The 23,086-nt window shown below is 55.9% G+C and overlaps 10 protein-coding genes across 10 annotated transcripts; 7 read left to right on the top strand and 3 right to left on the bottom strand.

Moving 5' to 3' along the window:
* Positions 1 to 18: 18 nt before the first annotated feature.
* On the top strand, positions 19 to 922 carry CGGC5_v015949 (uncharacterized protein; the record flags this gene model as incomplete). The annotated part of the gene is made up of 2 exons (XM_032027647.1): positions 19 to 32; positions 85 to 922. The coding sequence occupies 2 exons, from the start codon at positions 19 to 21 to the stop codon at positions 920 to 922; spliced, it is 852 nt and encodes a 283-aa protein (XP_031876003.1).
* A 634-nt stretch (positions 923 to 1,556) lies between these two features.
* On the top strand, positions 1,557 to 3,187 carry CGGC5_v015948 (Satratoxin biosynthesis SC1 cluster protein 4; the record flags this gene model as incomplete). Its single annotated transcript, XM_066153353.1, has 6 exons — positions 1,557 to 1,664; positions 1,721 to 1,859; positions 1,906 to 2,090; positions 2,140 to 2,244; positions 2,310 to 2,686; positions 2,752 to 3,187. The coding sequence occupies 6 exons, from the start codon at positions 1,557 to 1,559 to the stop codon at positions 3,185 to 3,187; spliced, it is 1,350 nt and encodes a 449-aa protein (XP_066007340.1).
* Positions 3,188 to 4,782: 1,595 nt separating this feature from the next.
* Positions 4,783 to 5,643, top strand: FOXJ3 (Forkhead box protein J3; the record flags this gene model as incomplete). The annotated part of the gene is made up of 2 exons (XM_066153352.1): positions 4,783 to 5,064; positions 5,125 to 5,643. The coding sequence occupies 2 exons, from the start codon at positions 4,783 to 4,785 to the stop codon at positions 5,641 to 5,643; spliced, it is 801 nt and encodes a 266-aa protein (XP_066007332.1).
* Positions 5,644 to 6,182: 539 nt separating this feature from the next.
* On the top strand, positions 6,183 to 9,526 carry Pnpla8-2 (Calcium-independent phospholipase A2-gamma; the record flags this gene model as incomplete). The annotated part of the gene is made up of 6 exons (XM_066153351.1): positions 6,183 to 7,227; positions 7,318 to 7,890; positions 7,960 to 8,349; positions 8,414 to 8,468; positions 8,542 to 8,568; positions 8,653 to 9,526. 6 exons carry the CDS (start codon positions 6,183 to 6,185, stop codon positions 9,524 to 9,526), a joined length of 2,964 nt encoding a protein of 987 aa, XP_066007331.1.
* Positions 9,527 to 10,121: 595 nt separating this feature from the next.
* CGGC5_v015945 (uncharacterized protein) lies at positions 10,122 to 10,767 on the top strand (the record flags this gene model as incomplete). Its single annotated transcript, XM_066153350.1, has 3 exons — positions 10,122 to 10,132; positions 10,208 to 10,311; positions 10,358 to 10,767. The coding sequence occupies 3 exons, from the start codon at positions 10,122 to 10,124 to the stop codon at positions 10,765 to 10,767; spliced, it is 525 nt and encodes a 174-aa protein (XP_066007113.1).
* Positions 10,768 to 10,880: 113 nt separating this feature from the next.
* On the bottom strand, positions 10,881 to 13,061 carry CGGC5_v015944 (Cyrochrome P450 monooxygenase; the record flags this gene model as incomplete). The annotated part of the gene is made up of 7 exons (XM_066153349.1): positions 11,772 to 11,862; positions 11,913 to 12,265; positions 12,314 to 12,323; positions 12,385 to 12,511; positions 12,565 to 12,806; positions 12,863 to 12,918; positions 13,038 to 13,061. The coding sequence occupies 7 exons, from the start codon at positions 13,059 to 13,061 to the stop codon at positions 11,772 to 11,774; spliced, it is 903 nt and encodes a 300-aa protein (XP_066007330.1).
* Positions 13,062 to 13,469: 408 nt separating this feature from the next.
* Positions 13,470 to 14,740, top strand: Ari1-1 (Aristolochene synthase; the record flags this gene model as incomplete). Its single annotated transcript, XM_066153348.1, has 4 exons — positions 13,470 to 13,533; positions 13,596 to 13,922; positions 13,993 to 14,266; positions 14,323 to 14,740. The coding sequence occupies 4 exons, from the start codon at positions 13,470 to 13,472 to the stop codon at positions 14,738 to 14,740; spliced, it is 1,083 nt and encodes a 360-aa protein (XP_066007162.1).
* Positions 14,741 to 15,393: 653 nt separating this feature from the next.
* CGGC5_v015942 (uncharacterized protein) lies at positions 15,394 to 16,252 on the bottom strand (the record flags this gene model as incomplete). The annotated part of the gene is made up of 2 exons (XM_032020400.2): positions 15,394 to 15,439; positions 15,591 to 16,252. The coding sequence occupies 2 exons, from the start codon at positions 16,250 to 16,252 to the stop codon at positions 15,394 to 15,396; spliced, it is 708 nt and encodes a 235-aa protein (XP_031882700.2).
* A 70-nt stretch (positions 16,253 to 16,322) lies between these two features.
* CGGC5_v015941 (uncharacterized protein) lies at positions 16,323 to 17,575 on the top strand (the record flags this gene model as incomplete). The annotated part of the gene is made up of 4 exons (XM_066153347.1): positions 16,323 to 16,461; positions 16,947 to 16,965; positions 17,030 to 17,329; positions 17,386 to 17,575. 4 exons carry the CDS (start codon positions 16,323 to 16,325, stop codon positions 17,573 to 17,575), a joined length of 648 nt encoding a protein of 215 aa, XP_066007334.1.
* A 2,897-nt stretch (positions 17,576 to 20,472) lies between these two features.
* On the bottom strand, positions 20,473 to 22,900 carry CGGC5_v015940 (uncharacterized protein; the record flags this gene model as incomplete). Its single annotated transcript, XM_066153346.1, has 7 exons — positions 20,473 to 20,737; positions 20,809 to 20,845; positions 21,651 to 21,851; positions 21,908 to 22,252; positions 22,299 to 22,588; positions 22,665 to 22,768; positions 22,829 to 22,900. The coding sequence occupies 7 exons, from the start codon at positions 22,898 to 22,900 to the stop codon at positions 20,473 to 20,475; spliced, it is 1,314 nt and encodes a 437-aa protein (XP_066007333.1).
* Between the last annotated feature and the right edge of the window lie 186 nt (positions 22,901 to 23,086).

The raw sequence follows: 23,086 nt of genomic DNA, 5'->3' as shown, positions 1-23,086 counted from the left end.
ACCGTGCTGAAAGTGATCATGGACTCCATGTGGTGAGCGAAATAAGACCTTGTTGCCTGGGAACGTCCTGCTAACGATTCTTAGGACCAACCTGCTCAGGCAAGACGAGCGGTGCTGCCTCGCCATCTGCCTGGCAGTTAACTGCCCTCATAACGGACTGACTGACGATACGTGGTACCCGCCATTCGACAGAGTCAGGGAAGACGTCAACAGCGTCGCAGGGAGCCGGTTCATCGAGCACATCATCAGCTGTCTGTGTGGTCCGCTCCACGGCAAAGAGTTCGTCGTCAAGGTAGCAACGCTCCTGGCGTGCTTGAAAGTCTGCGGAGCGCCCGATGAACCTGACGACATGCCGTCAGGAGACAAGATCAACCTCCTGTTCGAACTCGACAAGATACTGTGCTTTGACATTGACAACATGTCTATCGTGATTAAAGTGCTGGAGCAAGTCCTGATGCTCTCCGCACGGATCTGGGAAACCCAGGCGCCAGACGACGCCGTTCACCCCGGGATCTTGCCCACAGATTTCGGTCCCTGTGACGACTCGGTATCAAAGAAGATGCTTTACATCTACTGCTGCGTACGAATCCTGGTTCCCGATACCCACGAGTCGTCTATGCATCGGACACGGGCCGTGTTCGAGTTGAACACGGCAGATACGTCAGAGCTACTCCTCGATATACTTAGTGAGGACGAGCTGGAGTCTGCGGGCCATCCGGCATGTGACTTGGATGAGGATCTTTCTGAGGATGAGTTTGTTGAAACGTCTGACCCTGACTCTGGTGGAGGCTCGCCCTTGTCAGGGCAGAGCGTTGAGAGTAACAATGAGTACGATGGAATCTCTGACGACGACTCCGACTTTATTGAAAGCTCAGACGCGTCGGGTGAAAGCTCTGATTCTGACGCTGGAGATTCGGAGTAGTGGATTGATTTATTCTAAATAAGCCCAATTCTTTCTTTAAAGAGAAAGTCACACGGTTGCTCTAGAACTCCTTGAAACCATGCGAGGCATCAACCATAAGCTGTCCAACGTCGTATGTGTATGTCGATAAGCGGACTTGCACTAGGAATCGCAAGTTCTATAGTGAGGCTTCTTATAAAAACGGTACTAGATGGGTTTCTTCCCTGGCGACTTGAGTTTTACACCATGAAAATCGCCTCGTTGCGAAGATGACGCTTTCCCAATAGCCCTGGACTTAACGCTGACCTATGCAGCCAGGCTGAAAGGAAACAGAGATCATATTGGTCGCAGAACTCGCTTGAACAAACGGATACGCTAGAACAGCCGCTTAAACACGCAGTGCAGAAGTTTGCCCACCATCGGTGAAAGTGGCTTCCTGCTATCCCAGCGCCGGACTGTGAGAGCAGGTTCCGTCTGCTTCGATCGACACCAGAAGTGCCACCCAGCACCGCACACATCCCACATATATGATGGAGCCTCGCCTGAAGCAGCAGGGTCTGCAGCCGCATGATGTCGCTAGTCCCAGCGTCGAAACCCTGGTTGCCAGCCGCTCGCGTCAGTATCTCCGCGCGTGCTTCCCAGCATTTATTCTGCAATGTGTCGCCGGTCTCCAGCTCTCATAGTGCTGCTACTCCAACTTGCGATTACCACCGCGAAAGCGACGTCAGCCGTCGAGATTCTTTCGCAGGTTCCGTCGTGTGCTGTACGTCTTGGCGATATCATCCACGTGTGCGTCGCGCTGACGAGTTTTTCACCTAGTCTGAATGTATCAGCAGCACATTTTTCGCGTCCGCGTGCGATCCAGGAGACGTGACGGCGTGTATCTGTCCGGACATCTCCGTTCAGTCGGAGCTTTCGACATGCGTGCAGACCAACTGCCCATTTGACGACCAACTAAGTCGGCCTTACTATTCCTGTCTCATGGCGCTTCTGACTTTTTGAAGCTGCGGCGGAGGTGGAAGGAGCCCTGTGCGAGGCGTACCCCAAAGCATCGCGGAGGACGGAAGTACGACGGACGCTCATCATCAGCTGCAGTCTCGTGCTGGTCGTCGTGATGCTTCGTCTTGTCAGCCGCGTACAGTACGGCGGCGGCCTGTGGAGGGACGACTACATGACCATTTTCGCGGCCGTAATGTGTCCCAGCCCCTGGGGCAACCCTCCCTGACGTTGTCCAGCAGGCCCTCCTCATCGCGCTGACTACGGTCTATCTGCATATCACAAGCATCGGTTTCGGCATGCACTACTGGACGATACCGGTTGGCAACGGGGTCGTTATTCGCAAGGTTTGGTGACCCCGGTACCCCGACACCCCGACTGACCGTGGTGCCTCGTCCTAACGCCGGGTCAGATGCTCTACGTTGGAAACCTGATCTACACTGTCCTCCAAGCTGCCGTCAAGCTGTCGATCGTGCTTTTCCTCGGCCGAGTCTTCCCATCCGAGACTTTTCGGAGGATTGCTCTGGGCATCCAGCTCGTTCTGCTGCTGCATGGCACGCTCTTTACCATCCCGTTCGCGGCGCAATGCGTGCCGGTGCAGTCGATCTGGGACCGAACCATCACCGACCGTCGATGTCTGAACTTGCAGGCGGTGGGCTACAGCAGCGGCGGACTTGCCATCGCCGAGGACATGGCCATCCTGCTCCTGCCGGTCCCCTACTTGTGGCGGCTCAAGGTTTCTCTCCGGCGGCGCCTGGCAGTGATTGCGCTGTTCAGCATGGGCTCATTGTACGTATTGCATATCCCTTTCCACTCGCAGTAGGCAAAACGAGGAAGGCTCACACGGCAGGCAGCGCGTGCATCACGTCGGCCGTCCGGGTCAAGTACCTGGTAGAGTATAGCACCACGTTTGACGAGACATGGGATCATGTGGATATTGTGGTGTGGTCGTTCGTCGAGCAGTCCGTGGCGATGCTATGTGCGAGCTTGCCGAGTCTACGTCTGCTCCTCGTCAGCGTCGGGACCCGGCATCGGCCCGCGCCGTCGGAGGGCTTTCTGAGCAAGGACAGCCCCAAACACGGGTGGGACCGGTCTCTCGACAGACTGAGGCGATGCCGGACGCAGATACGGAAAGGCAGCAGCAACGGGTCTCCGGACACAGGTAACAGGCACACAGGTGACGGCGTTCTTGTGACGACAACCGTGGAGGTCGATCGGCAATCCTACATGGCTGTGGATGTGCCGCCTTTTCCACCTCCTGCCTACTCTGGGCCGAGGAACAACACGTAAGAGTGGTCTTTTGCAGATGAAGTCACCGAGGACGTTTCTGATTGAGGGCTCTGGTTATGATGCGGCGCGTTTGATCGATGAGGGGAAGCAACACGGGACGCAAGGTAGACAAGAACGGCAGTATAAGATGTTTCAGTGTTACGGAGGGCGATCTATTTAATAACTGGGTCATTGGCCACGCCACATGAAAGAGGATGCAGCTTTGATGACAAGGCGTAACTTATGTATAGCATTTCTTTGCAAAAACACGACCTTAAGTCTGCAGTGAAGTAGTTAGATGGCAAAGACCATCAAAATCCCGGTGTCATTCTCCAAGGGCCACTGAGTTTGCAGAGCCTGGAACTGTGATGACGACATGGGTCATTAGGTTGGCAGAGATTGTGGTGATGGGCTAATGCTAATGAGCTACTGCTCATGCATGACAGGGGTGAGCTTGGGAGGATGGTCCCCATACTGGCGGTCTTGCCCATCTCTCCGTTTTAAAGCTGCATAGTCCTAATCAGCTGCGAATCAATCAACTTCCAATCGCGAGTCAATCCTGCGTGAAGTGGCTTCATCAACCTAACTACGAGCGCCGGGCGTGCCTGGCTACCAAGTGGTGTGGCCAGTCCCTTACCAGGCCCGGTTGACTTCCGTCTTGCAATTACGGTGGCAGGCGGCTCGACCGACAGCTTCAGCGACCAAGTCAGGGAGCACAGTAGGACGACACAGATCTAGCCCCACAGGATGTCGCAATCACAACCATCGGTTGCATGCTTTGCGATCAAGAGTGATTGGCGAGCCCCAGCCCAGTCATGTCCTCGCGGTACTGCAGGCGGAAAGTGCCCGTCCAATGTTCACTGCAGCTGCCGTTCTTGGACATTCGTCAGGGCCCAATTGTTGTTCTCTCTCCCCTGGTGATGCAAAAGGGCCGTCGACAGGGATGTGCAAGATGTTGGGAGGCGGGACAGGCTCGGCATACCCAGGTCCAACAACAGCGCAAAGCCTCAAACGGCCACATCCACATTTGGCTCGCTCGCCATTTCTGGACCTGCCTCTCCACAGCGTCGACTCCGGCTTCTGGAGAGCCTCTTTGGCTGTTCCAGCAGAGGATGCCCAGGTCCAACAACAGCGCAAAGTCGCAAACGGCCACATCCACATTTGGCTCGCTCGCCATTTCTGGACCTGCCTCTCCACAGCGTCGACTCCGGCTTCTGAAGACCCTGTTTGGCTGTCGTCCTGGATCCCCCGGCCATGGCTCGGGAAAAGGTACACCCATATCTGGACTTTCGTCTGACTCTGGCGCTGGGGCTTGTGATGCCACAGCAACTCACGATCGCAACTAGGCAAAGTACTACTGTACTAAGCTATGCCTAGGAATAAGATCGTTCGTCAAGCGCAGACATGTCCGCTGAATCGGCTAGCTTTCACGCGTACCGCTGTAAGCCCGGTTTGCTTGATCCCACTGCCGACCTAGCACATCGTTGCGCGACAAGTCGCTTGAGTCCATGGACACCGTCTCTTCTAAGCTCGTTTCTTCCCAGGTTTCTCGAAAACCACACGGCCTCACACATCATGAAGACGGAGCCGCCCGCCAAGGGCCTGGGTCTACCTCTATGCCATCGCAAAACGGCACGCCGCCACAGCGTAGCTTCAGCCCGGGTCCGGCCTTCCGGCACCTGACCAACACGGCCGGCGCATCGTCGCCGACCACCGTCACCAAGGTGGGTGAAGGTGGGAACACAACATATGCGGAGTTCATACTCGTTGCACTCCGTAGCAGCGAGACCAAGCAGATGGGCCTGCGCGACCTTTACAAGTGGTTTGAGAAAAACACCGACAGAGGGACACGTAAAGGATGGAGGAACAGTGTTCGCTCAAACCTTTGCGTGAACAAGGTTTGTATTTACCTTCAATCAAGTGACGCAACATGGCCCCTGCTGATCGTCGATAACAAGGCCTTCGAACGGGTAGAAGGTAAAGGTTCCTATTGGAGGCTTGCGGATGCGGGCCTGACGGAAGTCCAACCAACACACACATACCGCGCGACTCGCAACAAGACGGCAAGGGCGTCTGCTATGGTGGAAAACAGCGTTGCAACGTCCTCCTCGTCGCCTGTGTTCAGTTCGCGCGATGCTCTGCACGAGGACGCGTCTGACACGGGTCACGGCGATGCTAGCCCTTGGACCCCCGACAACCGGACATCCCCGGAGAGGAGCCAGCCGGAAGCCGGACCCTCGGCCGATTATCCAACACCGATGTCGATTGTGTCGACGCAAGACGGCTTGGAGTATATGCACGACCCGCTATGGGCCTGGAACTTGGACAGTAGACGCTATATCAACTGGCCCTACTGCACCTGCTTCTGTGGCCCGCACCAGCTTGGTTGGGTGGGCGCAGTTGATACGGTGTCATCATGTGGCCACCACAGCTTTCCCCCGACGTTGATGAATGCTGGTGGAGGTGTTGATAGTTGAGCGTGAGAGCGTAGTGTTATACTGTAGTGTTATATAGTGTCATATTATATAGATGCAATGAATTACTATTCTATAGCATCTACAGTGTTAACAGGCGCCTATCAAGAGACGTAAGGCGCAGAGATGAAGTTCATACAAGCTTCTGTCTCGGAAGGCGCACATTCTGCCTTCTGATATGTTAAGCCTCAACGTCCCCGATGTGCCCCAAATCAACCATGCCCGAGTCCGGGGCAAGCCACGAGCATCCTACACCAAACACGGCCAACTCAGCCGATGTCGTCTGTTACAGGATGCCGTCAGCCAGAATGATACTACGGAGAGGTCGGGACCTGGCCAGGTTCTGCAGCTGGAAGTGACTCCTGGGCGTTGGCTAAGGATCGGAGACAGTAGTAGATTCCACCAGTGCATCGGCCTTCGAGGCTGCCAACCTACGGCTCGCTTTGGCGTCCCAAATTGCTGCCGCCGCCGCCGCCACTGCTATAATACGGACGCGTCTCTCCCGCACAGTACCACCCGGCGAACTTGACTCATTGCACATGATGACCGGTTGTAAGCACACTGGATGGCTGCGCGGGGCCGCCAAGGACCACGCGTACACTGTCGAATGCTCGGATCGTGCACAGAGACTACTGGACAGTCTGCCATGCCCGGACGGCCAATACCCCAGTGCGCTTGTGTTGATAGGAAATGCGACCAAGCGGGTTGCTATGCAGAGACTCGGCGTGACCATCACGAGGCCTAACACGACCCGGGGCCACGGCGAGATCCATCTGTCGCTAGCCCCGGTCGGCGCGTCAGGCGCAAGGCCCACGTTGGTTGCCGATGCCGACGTCCCGCCTCACAGGCGGCTGGGGAGGCCGAAGCAGTCTACGCTCTGCCACGAACTCGTAGCAAGACCACTGGCGATCTCTCACCGTGAAGACAGGCCGCCCACGGCGGTGGAGGTAGGCGACCACGTCTATAATCGCATGCTTCTCCCCTTTGCCGACGCTGTCTGCTTCTTCGCCGACGATGTCGGCGGCGTAGAGGCCGTCGCCCGGCGGCTGGCGTCGTGGCTGGACCTGGGTGCACCGTCTACGTCGTCGGTGCGGCCCTGGTTGGTGGTCGTCACGAACGGCGGCGACGAAAACCGCACCCGAAGTCAGCTGTTACAGGCCGTCCGGAAGAGGACACACGCCCACGTGTCTGAACGTTTCCACGGTGTCCGCATCATCAGCCTGGCCGACACCACCCCAACGTCCACGCGCCGTCAGCTGCATTCCCTGCGTTGGGACATACTCAGCAACGAGCTTTCCTACATGGCCGAGACGAAACGGGTCGAGCGCGTGCTCGGCAGCTGCCTCTTCTCGGCCACCCACCTCGCCGGCCTTCTCCGCCACGCCGCGGAGCACATTGCCGATGCCGGCGCGCCGCCCCTCGACTTTCTCGCCGTATCCCGGCTGGACAGCCCGGTGGCGCCAGATCTGCCGGCACACCTCGCGCGCTTCTTGACGCACTGCGACTCCGTCGAGGACCTCAAGAGATTCGCCGTGCCCGTCATCGCCTCCAGCTTTGTCCTCGACCAGTATCCCCCAGGCATGCACCGTACGTCTGCGATGTCCACGCGTCCACGCATCCGCGCATCAACACACCCACGCTCATCCGTCCCTTTTGGTCACCACTAACAAGTCCCAGTCTTCGATCCGCGCGACGTCTTCCAGATGTTCTACAAGGACGTCTGCCACAACGTGTGCGGCACCGCCGTCCTCGCGCACGAGGGGTCCACCGACTTCGTCTTGCCGTCGCAGTTCTCCAAGATGATCGAGGCACAGATGGCCCGTATATTCCGGCAGCTGACGACGGGCCAAACCTCGGCGTCGCTCCATCGCCAGCTCGTCGCCGCCTTTGCGGAGGACTGGGCTCCGCTTCGGTCCGACAGCACGTGCTTCCATTGTCTGCGCCGCCGCCCGCAGTTCTTCCCCGAGTGCGGCCACGGCCAGTGCGAGAACTGTATCAAGGTATTTGGCATCGCGAGTGCGGCCGACCCCTGGCTTGTCGAAGTCGACGAGTGTATCCTCTGCGGACAGACCATTTGTATGCAGGTGCGCGTGAAGCCGGACACCGCGTCGGCGCGGGTGCTGTGCATCGACGGCGGCGGGACGCGGGGGAAATACCCCCTCAAGCTGCTGAAGCAGCTCGAGGACGACATTGGCCTGCCAGGCCATCCGGTACAGCAGAACTTTGACGTAGTCTTCGGGACGAGCTCAGGTGTGTTGCGGGACGCTGCCGTTGCAGACGCCGATACAGTGTGAGTGACCAACTGACGGACCGTCGCAGGCGCCATCAGCGCCGGTGCTCTCTGCATCAACGGTTGGACGGTGGACGAGTGCATCGCCCGCTTCGAGTCCTTTTCGAACCACGCATTCACGCCTCGTGGAGTCCCGTCCATTCCGATCATAAGCTCTCTCGTGCGACTGATGATGCAGGTTCCTGTTTTGGCCACGGTCGTCCGTGCCGCAGCTGTACTTCTCTTCGACAGCAGGTACCCGTCCCAGCATATCGAACAGGCCCTGCGAGACATGTTCGGCTCCGACAGAGGCATCGCCGACTACTCGGCCGCCGACAAGATGGGTGCCATGGTCGGCATGACGGTCGCCACCGTGCGGGACGCAAGCGCCTGCATCTTCACCAACTACAATGGCGCAGGTCAGCGGGGTGGGGATCGCGGTAGTTTCCCCGTTTCTCTCGAGGCGATCAGGTACCGCGAAGCCGGTGCTGACAGGCTGGCTAGACTACGAGCTACTGAGGACGAGCGTCAATGGGGGCCAGCTGGCCTTGTGGGAGATGTGTGTGGTTCCCACGTGTTTCCGCGCCGTGCCCGCGTCTCCCCGATCACTGACCGACTGACTCAATTGGCAGCCTCCGGTGTGCGACCGCCGCTCCGTAGTCAGTACTGACCAGGCCTTGCGACGTGCAAATGGCCGTTGCGATGACTTGCCGGCAGAGATCGAAATGCTGATGGACGCGCAGCTATTTCACGCCCTGGTCCATCGAAGGGCTCGGGACGTTCCAAGACGGGGGGTTGGTCGCCAACAACCCGTCTGCCATCGCTTTGCAAGAGGTAGCCTCGGTTTTCCCCGAGGACCCCGACCCGAGCCTTCTGGTCTCGGTGGGCACCGGATCTTCAGCCCGCGTGTCCGACGGCGGGTGGCGGGACTGCTTTCCCCTCCGGCTGGCGCGGGCCTTTCTGAACCGCGACAAGAACGCCTGGCAGCGGGTCGTCGCGCAAAAGAAGGTCGGTCGATCAGGTGAGTTCTTCCGCTTCGATGTCGAGTTCGACGGCCCCGAACCGCCCTTGGACAGCCTGTCCAGCTTCGACGATCCTGAGCGGGACGACGGTTGCACCTTCGAAGGCCTGCCGCCATTGAGGCGCCTAGTGCTGTGTGTGAGGGCGGAGCTGTTCTTCTTCGAGCTGCGTGATTCGCAACCATACCTGTTTTCCGACGGGGGGTACGAGTGCTGTGCACACATACGATGCCGGCTGGCTGCCGGCTCTGGCAGTCTGAAAGAGTTCATGCGGCAGCTCGCCGGAAGCAAGGCTTACTTCCGCATCGGTGACCACCAAGTGGTGCCCGACTTCACGTCGTGCCCGACGGCCTTTCCGGAAGGCCATTTCCGCCTGGAGGTGAAGTTTCGCGTGGCCAGTCTGCAGGACTCGGTCGCCGTCTGCCTGTGGGAGAGCCCCGACGAGGGTCGCCACATCAGCGGCTCGCCTTTCACAGTGCGGCGGCTGCTGCAGAGCCAGAAGCTCGAGCAGTGCTTCGGCACCTCGGACCATCGTAAGAAGCGAAGTCGAGACGAAGATAATGATGATATAAGCCGTAAGCGGCGGAGACGAAGGTGATAGAAGAGAAGAATGAGCAATAAAATAGGCAGGAGTAGGAAGACGTCTGGCACTGTAGCTAGAACACAAGTAGCGTAACTTCAAAGAGAGAAAGTCGTTAAGCAGAGGGCATTAAGATGCATCCCCATCGTAGAAGCAACTGCTGCAAGCGGTACTCATGGCTACACCTGATTGAGCCCCGGACAGAGTTGTGCTTGAAATTACGCCTGTGCCACAAAATACGCGGCCAGTGCTCGCTGGTTGACGAGCTCGAGGGTAGCCCAAAAGATGTCAGGCGCGTGACAGTGATCCCATCAATATAGATTCCATGTTAAAAAACTGCACCCGCGTTGGACTTAGTGAGGCGATGGTACTTGACTCATTTAGATTTATGCCGACTAAGTTGCGGGCAATATCCAGGCAACAGGTCATGTGAAAGGCATTCATCGTCCCGCGCGCGTTGATTGGCGCAAGGATTGCTAAGCCAGAAACGCGTTAGGTGGTCTGAGCTCTGACCCTTCTGGCCTTTTGGCCTTTTGGCCTTTTGGAGGAGGCTGGCATATCAGCAGACACATATCAGGATGCACGTTTCAAAGATGCCTTGTCGATGACCGCAATGACGACGACGTTGGTCTCAAGCTGCAATGACGACGACGATGTTATATCTATTAACTCGAGGACCCCTGCGTGGGCACCAAACAGATACACCCTGCCAACAGCTGTGGCATCAGCAACGACGAGAACGGCATCGCTACTAACTCACGATCACAATGACGACGACGTGATCTACTTGGGCTCCAGGATAGGTCTGTAGAACGCACCAACCGCGGATCGACGCTGACGAGGCCACAGTCCCCAAGACACCATCTCGGCTCAGGCAGCCCACTCGTCCTCCGCCGCTCCCGACCAAAAATAACAGGCGACCGCCGCGGCAATTATCCAAGAAGAAATCAAAATCAACGCCAAAACCATCGCACAGAGGATCTGTTCGGAGACTGTCATCATCACCTGCGGAATACGCACAGGTTGGCCGCATACGATCTTCGGGGAACAAGTGGCATGATGTCTACGGATCTGCCAATCGAAGCAACAGAGAGCTGTGCTACTGGTCCGAGTCGGCTCCCAACACACGTGAGACCATCAGACACGGAGATATACATTTTCGACCAATGTTCCAAGACCTGAGCCCGGCCGATGTACGCAAGAAATTCCAGGAAAAGATACAGAGTGCGAGGGGGCATGGCGGTCAGGACGGAGTGTGAGCTAAGCCCGCCTTTACCGCGCTCTGTGCCATGGGAATTGCTTCGTAGCGACCCTTCCAGAGCAGTCGGTCTAATCGGCACCTCCTGCCCGTTGCCGCCCCGACAAGGCCACATCAGCACATGTCGACCCGAATGCCCCTGCTGCCCCTCTTGGGCATTGCGAGGGCCAGGTCGAAGTCGTACACGACGTCCGCATCTGTTGTATTGTACAGCCTCATGTCGTCCATGACTCTGAGTGTTAGCGCTGCGACAGCAATGTACAATTCGCAGTAAGCCAGCCTGTTGGGGGCCACGCGGTCAGCCGAACGCCTTGATACAGAAAGTTGCCAAAGAAACACGGGCACAACGTACTGCATGCCGAGACACTGCCGGCTGCCTCTTGAGAACGTGAGGAGATACCGCTCAAGATGCCTCGCTTTCCTTCCGTCTTTGAGCAGCCACCTCTCGGGGATGAACGTGGCCGCTTCCGGATACAGACGCTCGTCCGTGTGGACTAGGTAGGCCGACATGCCCATGGCGTGGCCTCGGGGGATCACGTGTCTGACGGTCACTGCGTGTGTCGTCCCGAGAGGGGTCCACGTGCCCTGATACAGCACGTCTTCGTCGGGTGCGATTCGGGGCAGCCTCGACGAGAGTCCATACATCAGGCGCAGAGTCTCCTTGATGACGGCACTCAAATACGGGAGCCTTTCGAGGACCATCCAGTCCGGTAACACATGCGGATCCTTCACCACCGTCATCAGCTCGGCTTTCGCCTTCGCCATGATGTCCGGGTTCTTCAGGAGATGGTAGGTGCAGAGACCAAGCGCCGTCGCCGTTGTTTCCGTTCCAGCGGCAAGGAACACGTTCGCCTCGCCGGACAGCCGCTGTTCCGTCTTCTCTCTAGCCGGCAGGTCGGACGACAGCAGTGAAAAGAGCACCGTGTTTTGGTTCATCTGCGACCCGGCGTCATACTCCGCCTTAGCTTGCCGGACCATCGACGGCAGTTTTACCTGTCGCTAGCGTCAGCAGTGCAGGACTCGGCGGCTCGGCGAGGGACATGCCTTGGAATGGTATGCGAGGATTGCGATCTTTGTGGAGACTGCTTCTACCACCCTTCTGTTCACCGTCAGAGCAGCTCACGGCGTCGAGGGTCCGCGACCTACATTGGAACGCGGTCTACAACCCAGGCCACGAGCGGGAAGTGTCTCATGATGTGGATGAGATGGAACATGGCATACACGGCTGCCCTGAAGTTGGGCTCCCAGCCGGGCTGGCTGAGGAAGCCGAAGGGCTCCCCGAAGCAGTATTCGCTGATAATGTCGGCCGTGTAGCAGCTGTATGCCGTGGCTACATCGAAGGGGCCGCGCCCGCGGTGGGCGAGGAACTTGTCGCACATCCTCTGCGCGGCGGCGTGGATCATCCGCTCAAGCTTTATGATCTGTGCCCGCGAGAAGTGCTTGCTGGCCGCGGATCTGCGAGAGCGGTGGTGGTCATGGTCAAGTGTACCGAAACCTCCCTGTCCATGTGGTCAACACGATTCGTGCCCAGGCTGTGACTTGCTTACGAGTCGGAGGCTGCGTGCACCGGTACGGTCAGTCAGATGCCGAGGACACGATGCGGATCAGGCGCGTATACTCAGAAGGGAACCCAACAACAAACGAGCCCGACTTGTCCCGCCTCCTGCCGCCACTCGCGTACAGAACATCGATGAAGCTAGGATCGTTGCAGTGCACCTCGTCGGGGCTGATGCGAATGATGGGCCCTGCTCTGGTCAGCCCGAGACAACCAGCTTCCACCTTTGTGCGTCTGGCCCACCGTATATCTCGTGCATCCGCTTGATTTCGTGGGTGTAACGTCCCCATCGCACAACATCGAACCAGATCTCGTACCAGGAGGTTGCTGCAGCGAGCTTCGGCCCGGGAATCGCTGCGAGGGGGTGGCATGTGATGCGGTATAACGCCAGGAGGATCCCGTACAGCAGCCACAGAGCAATGGCCGACTGCAGTACCTGCGATACTGAAGGCCAGGCAGTTACGATGGTGACGATGTCGGCTTTGCTAGCGAGACTTAATAACGTTGTATCCAGTTGCGGTGCAGTTGCAATAGGTCCTACGATGGTCGGTTCCATGTCGGGGCGGCGGGGTTACCGGAGAAGATGGAGGTGTTCGGCTGTGAGGCAAAAGTCTAAGCTGCTGCGCTGGTTTCATGTGGGAATTCATATAGCAGGAAAAAGCCGACGTTAAGCCCTCAGTAGCAAACGTAAATTTACAGATAAGATATGTACATACATATGCTGCCGTCCTTACGCTCATTCAGAGAATCGAAAAATACACACGCGTTCTAGCACAACCTGCAAGAGTCCGCTACAGAGTTGCTTTCGGCCCTTGGGATCAAACAAGTGCGTCCGAGCGATGGAAACCCCTGCGGCGTACAGACCTACAAGGATGCTGAAAGTGGAAACTGCTGGCCTGCCAGAGGCGGGTCCGCTCAGCTTGCATCTCTGAATACGGCGACGAGAGCTACTTTTGTCTCTCGGGAGAGAGGTGAGCAAGTAAGCTTGGGGCGAGGCATACAATCTATACTGACGGGGTGGGAGCTTCTGGAGTCATGAGATGCATCGCGGTAGAGGACCAGAAGCGACGAGAGCGCGGCCAAGCATCACCATGACTGTCCCGAGATGGCCGGCGCGTCTTTTCTTAGCAAAACGCATCTTACATGCAATGAATGTGAGAGGTTACTTTGCTATTATTATATTGAGAGCTCCTGCTGCGTACCCAGCGCGAGGTATGGCAGGAGCTCACACCCTACGCACCGGAGACAGCGCGTTCTCATACTGTACCCAGCAGACACAGCAGACACAGCAGACACAGCAGACACAGCAGACTGGCTTCCTAATCGCCGGCCAATGGAAGTCCAACAGGCATCCCTGGCGGGGCGACCCGACTTGCGCCATGCGTCAACCACCATCGTTCACGCCCGAAGCACGGATTTGACGGTGTGTGCGGATGTCAACCAGTACTTTCTCGAACATTGGCCGTTCCCAAACGAGGCAGCTCGGCTGAAATTCGCCGCCGAGGGACTCCCGACTTGGCACTGCTGCCAGTACCCTTCGTCTTTGCCAGAGCGGCTCACGGCTGCCTGTCGCTTGTCCGTCATGCTCTTTCTCCTCGATGGTAGGCCGTCTTCCCGAGACTGTCATTTGTATCCTCAGGGGGCGCTTGCTAACGTCTTGGCGCGAGAAAGACCTGCTAGAGCACATGTCTCTGGAGAAAGGCGCATCCTACAACAAGAGGTTGATGTCCATAGTCACCGGTGATACAAAGCCGAGCGACGAGTCACCCATCGAGAAGATCGTCGGCGACGTCTGGAACGGAATGAAGACTGTCGACGCTCACCTGGCACAGGACCTGGTGGGGCCCATGTTTGACTTCTGGCGCTCGCAAACAGACAGCGGGCGCTTGGCGAAGAAAGGCATCGCCGACTACTTGCAGTACAGAGAACGCGACGTAGCCGCCCAGTAAGGACCATCTCATCCCCCGAAGTCTTGAGCGTGGCTGACTAGACTCATCACAGGCTGCTCCTGGCCCTGCAACGCTTCTCGCAAGGCATCCGTCTCAGCAAAGATGAACTCGAGTCGACAGCTGCCATTGAAGTCCCCTTCTCGCGCCACATATCGGTTGTGAACGATGTGACCAGCTGGGACAAAGAGTGCCGGGCTGAGAGAGAGATCGACGCTCAAGGTGCGGTCGTCTCAAACATCGTTCAAGTTTTGTCGGACGAATGCAACCTTTCGCCCGAGAGCGCAAAGCCCGTCCTCTGGGCGATGTGCCACGGGTGGGCCGAGATGGTGGATGGTCTCATCGCCGAGCGGGTACAGCAGGGCTGTTCGGACTCTCTCAGAACGTATCTCGACGGGCTGAAGATGCAGATGTGCGGCAATGAGCTGTGGAGTCGGACCACGTTCCGGTACAACTCCTCCGGCATGGTCTGACTTGAGGCGGAAAAGGTCGATCATCGACGGTGATGCTGTCTTCAGCGCTCAGAGCAAGCCATTCGCGAACTTGGCTGCGATGAGCAACGAGAATGCCACGTGAAACAACCAACTTGAAAGGGCGGCGTGGAGGGGCAATGAGGCATTATTCGAGCCCTGAAGTTGCTATAGTACATAGACAAGTCAAAGCAAGTATGGCCACCTCAAGACAGTGTCAACGAAATCTACGTGACGGGGGTAAAACGCCCAGCCCAGCCTAAAACCTCAAGTCCTGGCCATAGGCGGGCAAAGGCGTCTCACCTCGCTTTCTCATCCCCCCTCTCCTTCTCCTGGCACCTGCCTGTGAAGTAGAGAGGCAGGACCGCTCCTTCACAGGACGCAATGTGTGGCCTGCGCTGCTGTGTTCCGTTGCTAGACATCCGGTGATTTGATTTGTTACTTAGGGTTACATACAGGATCTTCGTCGTTTACTTTGTCTTGGTTCTTCGTGAGGCGTTTCGTCCCTATGATTGGATTTGCTTGTTGTGAGGTCCCAACATCCGAACAAGACTGGAAACGCCCTTGACGTGAAATGTCCAAAATGTCTAGAGCGCCCGACAAGGACGAGGTGACGGATAATGCCTTGTGGTCATGCTATCTGCAAGGGGCGCTACCTAATATTGGACAATTGCCCATTCTGTCGTAGCTGCATTCACCAAGCTATTATTCCTGTAGTTAGGTGAAATGAATTGACTTGCTTGCGGCGGGCATATCAATACTGCTGCGCACTGACGTGACGGCGGGAGCCTGTGGTCTCTATTCCAGCGGGGAAGTGGTGACCAAATCCTGGACCACCCTGGATGTCACATACATTTGCTGGCTGCTGATACTCAGATCCCAAGCAACATCTTCCAAAAGGGCCCTCTCTGCTTCGTTGATGTCATCGTCTGTGAAACGAAAAGAGCTTACACCGGCCACGAGATCGGTCCAGAACGGCGTATCGTAGGCGTCGTCTTCCATGTATTTCCGAGCAACGATTATGGACGCCAAGAGGCGTAGATGCCGACTCTTTTCCGTCGTCAGAGTGCTCTGCGACCGCCGCAGAGCTCGCCCCAGGTAGATCAGACTGCCGCAGAATGCCGCTCCATTTATGTCGGCCCATAGCAGCAGATGGCGCAGAAAGGCCTCCAAACCTGACGGAAAGTCCCATATGTCGGCGTTGCAGGGCAGCAAACGCGCAAGGACGCGCTTGACCACGCCCTTGATAAGCCGTAGAGGAGGAGGGTGCCGACAGAACTGTTCGAACCGTATGGCGTCCACTGACAGGTTCCTTGAAAAGGCGAAGACTGTTGGCTGGTGACGGTCGATGACGGCGTCAATGGTGGGCGCCACGCGGGATTGACAAGACACCCTCAAAGATTGGCGCATCTGCACTTCCGTCAACATGTCGGCCGTCAGACAGTTGCTGCCCGCACCCGACGACTTTTCGCAGTTGACAGCTGGGCACAACTGTCTCTGCTTGATGCTGGTCATTGAGCAAAAAGCAGACGTCTTCGAGATACTTAAAGACAGAGGCCAGACTGTGGAAAGTGCCGTAGCAACGATGGAACCTCGCCGCACATCAAGCGTATATTCTGACACGTTCGAGCTCGACGACCTGCTCACTAGGCTCACAAGGCAGGCCGAAGAGCAGCATTATGCGGCCATATCTCTCTTGCAGGAGGAGAATACGGCACTGCACCGTAAGCTGAAGGTGTCACGGCAGCTATGGACGGTCATAATCGGCCTCGTGAGAGAACTCGTCGAGTTGACCGGGCAGCTGCAAGATCTACATATGGAAACACTCTCGCGCATGAAGAAGGAAACAGCAGCCTATCTCGCAAATTGTACCGCGTTTTAGGCTGTCGTGTCAGATGCTATGCCAGCACGAAATGGAGAATCGGACCTCGGACGGTTCAAAGCAGATAGTGGCGGGAAGAGGCAGGTCCGATCTTGCTCCCGCGCACGTCTACAGCATGGCTGCATATGTCGTCTCCTCTTCTGCAGATATTCTCATCATATAGGAAAGAAAATTGGCGATGCATGAGGCTCCTCTTCCCACATCTGCTACGTACTATGACGACCTGTTCGTGAGCAGAATGTGGCTCCAGGCTCATGACTATGCTACATGGCTGTGCGAGAACACTGATCAAAATCCCAAGGGCAGGATCATTACAGTAGACTGCAGTCGGCGACCATGAAATACGGTAACTCTCTCCCTCCCAGGCACGATGACGATGACAAGGCCAAGACCTACAATGCGATCTCTAGATACGATCAGATGGTGCTGGAGAACGACAGAGAAATAGACTGGTGGTGGTCACTCCTGGCAAAGGTTTTCTCCTGGCTGTTGTTGGCGGGCTATATCGTCTTCCCCTCCACATTTGCTTCACTCAGGCGGTCGCAAGTTCTCGAGGACATGGGCAGCGTTGGGCAGGCCGTCTCTGACTGGGTCAACGACTGTCTGATTGCTCTCGCGTCCGTGCTTTCGGGCGTCGCATCCATCGGCCTGGCCTGGCTATGGTTCAGATGGCGTGCGAACTACGTCTGGGTGCATCAGCACATTGTCATGTAAGAGGCTGTGTTTGGCCGATCTCCGTGGATTTGTTTCACTTATAAAACCGCAGTCCTACGCTGGCAAACTCGTTGATTGGGTTCTTGTCCACCATTCTGAACATCTACACCGTCCACGGAGGCCAGTGGTCGGCGACGTCGATAGCCACGACGACAGTAACGGGATGGTGGCTTGTCGTCTCGTGCGCTCTATGCGGGGTGTATCAATATTTGCTGGACGGGCTCCGTCGCAAGGTGGATTAATGGACTGATCCTCATGGGGAATAAGAGACTTTCGCTCAGGATTGCGTTACAAGTACTTTGGATTATTTTTGCGTGCTGTAACCATTGGGACGCACATCAGGGCAACAAGTTATAGTGATTAGTGGTTTCCTCCATAGAGAGCGTGCATAGATATTCCAGTCATCATACCGAACTACTGGTACCCAATGGTGTAAGATTGCTTGAATTTGTGTTGCGCAGCATTGGCCAAGACGACCTCGTGGGCCTATTATCTACTTCTATGAGCGGCGCGTGTAAGATCACGTCAGCGGGCCATGACAAGTGCTCGTGGCCTAGCCGCGTACGCATGAGATTGCTTGGGCGTATCTGCGCATTCAGAGATGTGCGCAGGCGTGGCCGCATGCGCAGGAGCATGCCTAGGCAAAGCCGCGCACGCAAAAGCCGGCGTGGGAGACCCTGCGCACGCAGAAGCTCACGTGGGCGGAACAACCGCTTGCGCAGAGACCTGCGCAGGAGAATCTGCATACGCAAAAGCCCGCTCGGGAGAGACGGCGCACGCAAGATCCTGTTCAAGCAGGGCCGCCAATGCAGCTTAGGTCCGAAGCAAATCTGCGCAAGCAGTGCGCTTCAGAAGCAATAATGGCTTTTGGTTTGTTTGAGCGGTCAAGTTGATAGTACCAGCAGCTGATAAAGCTGGGTCTATTTCTGCAGCCACCTCGTGGGTAAAAAGCATTTCTGGCGACAGTGGCTCTGCCATCCGTTTCTGGACCCCCTGATAATCGGTCATGGCCAGGCTTTCTAGCCACGCGCCGTACACGATGTCAGCGGCTTCAGGCCCCTCGGTCTCTACAAATAAGCACTTTGGAAGTGGGTTTCTTCGAGTGCCCATACTGCCGATCCACATGCTTAGTGCACGTTCTCACGTAGGAGCCAATACACAACCATAGCTTGAGGGGCCTCAACCATGCCGGAATGAAAATTTCGTAGAGTGGCATCGCCCTCAAACATCATGTGTGAAAGGCTCCATTCCGTGTTCTCTCCGTTGCGGGTCACCACACCACGCGAGCTGTCGTGTGAACGGAACACGTCACAAGGCCACCGGTTGACCTTCCTCTTCGACTCCGACGAAGACAGCCTTAATAACAAGCATCAAGAAAGAACCTGCAAACCTGGCATAGCGTCCGTAGATCTCGTGGCTGAAATCAAGACCGCCTGCTCAGCAGCGGCTCAGCATCATGAACCAGCTGGAAAAAGAAGAGAGGCGCCTTCATCTCGGGTGGCACAAATTTATGGAAACCCCTCCACAGAACTATCGCTGCAACTGAGGACAGGCAGCAGTGATGGAGAGATAGTCGCCCAAACCCTCTATTGGAATCCGAGCGACTCCGGTTCGCGTTCTGCCGAGGATGGCATACCAAGACCAGACTCGCCCACCATATGAGGGCCTTGGTCCAGTGGCCACGTTCTGTCGTAGATCTACTTTCAGATGGAAATTATCGTACAATCTTGAGGACATGAAGATCCGCTCAAGCTGCCTGATTGTGGCTATTTCACCCACTAGCGTTATTGAAGTGATACAGTATCAACTTGTTGAAGTCGGCTTAAGTCGGCTTTAGTCGGTTAGTTGTGGGGAGGTAGTTCTCTTAGTAATGATTAGACCTATCATAACCCCGGTGATTAGGGGTTTGTGGATTCTGACTTCAACAAGTTTATCCGGTATTCCGCTCGACATTGTATCCAATCAAATGTGGCCGCAAGGGACATACCGGGGGGTACGGATTCTCACCAACACGTACATTCGTGAGCGGGATTTGGGTCGGGATTTAGACCTTTGGCCGGCTGGGTCGTCATCCGTCTTGTACGGTCCGTCGCTCTAGTGGGTCGGTCAGATATTGTCCCAATGCGGACAGCATCTTTTTCTGCCGTCTCCATATCAAGATGCTAAATGGGGCAGGTGATTCTGCCGACTCCACAGCTCCCGATGAATGGCACGTCTCGCTGCAGGTACGTATATCTGGCGATCTTACTTCTTTGATCGATTCTGCCGGGTCCACAATTCTGCCATGACCAATAAACACTCATTGATTCTGCCGGATCCTCCATTCTGCCACAACCAATAAACACTCACTGATTCTGTCTCCCTGCCCCATCTTGACTCAGGCCGCTACACCCTTTTGGCTCCTGACCATATTTTTCTGCCGCCTGCTACCAACCCAAGCGGAGGTGTAACAAATCAAGGTTGACCGTGCCCACCTGGTAACTATGGCTTGGAAGTTTCAGCCCAGCAACTAGCTCTATGGATGCAAACGCCGAGTCGCGACAACAGACATGCCACGCACTCACAACCAGAATCTCCGTGTGTACGCAGAACCCACCAGATCCGAAAGAAACAGAGTGTATTGCGATTGCAATTGCAGAGCTATTTGCTCAGATTCGGATAACACATGGCTGCGTCAGCGGAAGGCCATTGCATCCTGAATCCGCCAACGCAATCTCTGGGTACCCGGTTTCTCAACCGAACGCCTGATCACTGTCCTACGATCCCTCCAGAGGGGCGACATACTTGGCTCTTCCTACTTCGCACGACCCGCCTTCTCAGAACAGCTCCCGACCCAAGAGCCCACGCCACCACTGCCTATCACCGCGCCTGATGAACCCCACGAACAGTAATCGTCGGTTTCGATAACGTCTTTTATTAGAGGAGTAATTCCGTGCATCCCGCTGTCGTCTGCCCACGCTCTGTTTTTTTAGCTGCCGCGTGCCGCAATCCTCTGAAAGTACATATGTGCTTAACAAGTTTGGGAGCCACGAGTTTTGCCTGTTTGCACAGAAGAGAGACAGTTGTGAGCCCGGGTGTTTCCTGACAATCAATCTGACAATCAATACATGCTAGCATGCTTCGAAGACAAAGTTTGGTCTCACTTCCTTCCTTTCTTGTCTTGCGTGCATATCTTCTTCCAGTGCTGTTCAACACCCCCCTTCGGCCGCCCCAACTTGCGAGCCATCCATCGCGGGTCCTTTTCCTCCTCATACCATGCGCGGAGACGCAACTCCTCCAAAGGTGTCCAATGGCGGCGCTTACCACTTTTAGCCTTTTGCGAATGTAAAATAGTGCTTGCACCGTAATCTGAGCCAACACTTTCGCTGTCGCTGCCGCCATTGTCCTCGGAATTGTCCTCTGAGCTTTCGTCATTGTTAGCAGTCTCCAAGCTGGATACACCAACAACTGAGTCCCATTCGGGTTCGGTATTCACTTTGTCACAGGGGTTGCTCGTTGTGTTATGTGAAAGCCTATTCTTGGCATGGTCTCTAATGAACCCAATGCATAGCTGAAGCAGGTCTGATGCCCTGTCGTTACCAGATAGCTCGGTGTCGCTTCCAGAAAGGACCTGAATGATGTCGATAATTCGCAACAAAAGTTTTGCAGACAAGACGCAGTTGTTGCACGCGACTGATGATGAGTCTACTGAAGTGACGGCAGGAGGGATGGGAAGTTGTTCGGACGTTTGATGACTTGATCCTTCCAATGAGCAGTCGGGTCGCGGAGAAGTCACCTGGGCCGTGGAGGGCAACGACTCCCGCCGTCTTCCTGACCGCTTACGTCTTTTCGAGGCCTGATCCATGTCCGGCGGACGCAGAGGTGGTCCTTCAGGGCGCAGGGGGTCATTGCCAAAGCACACGGTTCTGGCTGCGTGGACTTGTAGTTGTCTTCTGGGGGACCGCCGGAGCTGTCTGTCGCTCTGGGATGCAACAGCTCTCTGGCCTGGCTCGTCCACCGAAGCTCGGGATGGTATTGTGCGTAGAGTTCTGGCTGCCAAAGCCGATGTCGCCGCTTCCATACAGATGTTTCGTGATCTCTTTCGCTTGGGCGAGTGACGATCATGCCTCTCACAATCGTCTTCAAGTGCCTTGTGACTTCTCTTTCTCCCGCTGGCGCTAGTGTCACCATGTGAAGAAGGGGTTGGAACTGGGGAAACGTTTGCTTGAGACTCCGCCCCGCTGTTCATAGGAGCGGCGCACACGCCGACTGCACAACTGGGGATAGGGCTTGCTGTGCTGGACGAGCCTTCCACGGTGCTGGGCGATACAGACATACTCCCGGGAACGACTTGCGAAGCGGCAGTTCCCGGCAGATCTTGACTTGTAGGTTCCGGTCCTGAACCCATGGACTCTTGAGAATAGCTCTGGCCATGGGTTTCTCCATCAGCGCTACTGCAATTACTGCTTGCCGGGTCATCACTACCACAGCTTTCGTAGCTTTTGCCGCTCTCTCTGCTCTCATGGTCTCCAGGTATTGCTATGTGACACTTTAGTCAGTTTAGAACTTTTTCGCGTTTGCAATATAGGTCTCACCTGTATTCATGTTACTGGCTAAGCGACTCGCCGGATGAATCTGCGCCATTGAAGATTTGCCCAGGTCAGGAAATAAGAACAGCTCTTGGTAATAATGACTTGGCTCTTTCCGAGAGCTCTGTTCTGAAGGAAGTTGGACAGGTAGTGGTGTATGTGGCAAGCGAAATTCCGGAGGCGACGCGGTCTCGTCTAGAGAAGACCGGTTCATTGATACTTCTGTGATAGGACCTATTCCGAACGGTGGTGCCATAGGGTACAAAATGCGTGCGACATCGTTCGGTTCCTGATTCCAGTCTACTTCAGTGCGATCTTGGCCATTGACACCGCAGAAGTTGCCTGAAGCAGCTGTCTGTCATAAGCCAATGCCTGGCAGAACGTAGAGGGAGCATACCTGATGTGTGAGTAGTGGGTTGGGTCTCACTCGTAATAAGAGTTCCGAAATCTAGCTCAAGTGCTGGCGGGAGCATAGATGGCGGAATGGGAGATTGCTGTCGTTGTTCTCCACGTTGATATTGGCGTTTCAGCTGTGTAGCCTTCTGCTTAGGCTCCTTTTGTCCATAGAGCTTTGCCATGGACTCTACGTCCAGCTGTTTGAACTGTAGCCTGGCCATTTTTGATAGAAGAAAGGTGAGATTTAATAGTTTGGTTAACTTGGCTGGTGTGACAGTGAGGAAGGGCGGACTTTATATGGGATGTCAGCCATCCATGTAGCAACAAATCACTGTTTCTTGGACAGCACGGTTGAACCCAAACCCACTCATCAATCCATAGGAAGCCTGCCGCTTCAAAATCTGCGTTGGAAGTCAGGGCAGGGATCACTTGGCCCACCGGCGCAACGCAGCCTCTTCGTCGTTTAGCGCCCTAGATGTTATCCACTTCCAAGCTTCGTCGCGGCCTCGCAAATACCAGCGGAGTTTTCACCCTGTCTAGCTGGCGCTTCGTTTCGTCCAACAAGGCAATGATAGCAGATTCGCCGGATTGAGTGTTGACCATGCACACAGGAGCTTCAGGGTTGGGCCCCTGTCCGCATTCTGCAAACCAAATCACCAACTTCGAACCATACCGGGCCTGTTCCTAGCGGCATGAACCATAGTTCACGATGCAGGACAGGCACTCATCAATGGAAGCAACATCTCGGAGTCAAAGTCGCACTGAGGGAGGCTTGTCCGGCTGAATCTG

The sequence above is a fragment of the Colletotrichum fructicola genome, assembly GCF_000319635.2.
Source record: "Colletotrichum fructicola Nara gc5 chromosome Unknown KSG_Nara_v1_contig10, whole genome shotgun sequence".
Taxonomy (NCBI): Eukaryota; Fungi; Ascomycota; class Sordariomycetes; order Glomerellales; family Glomerellaceae; genus Colletotrichum; species Colletotrichum fructicola.
The sequence above is the reverse complement of the archived record's forward strand: the minus strand, read 5'-3'. Positions and strand labels throughout refer to the sequence as shown.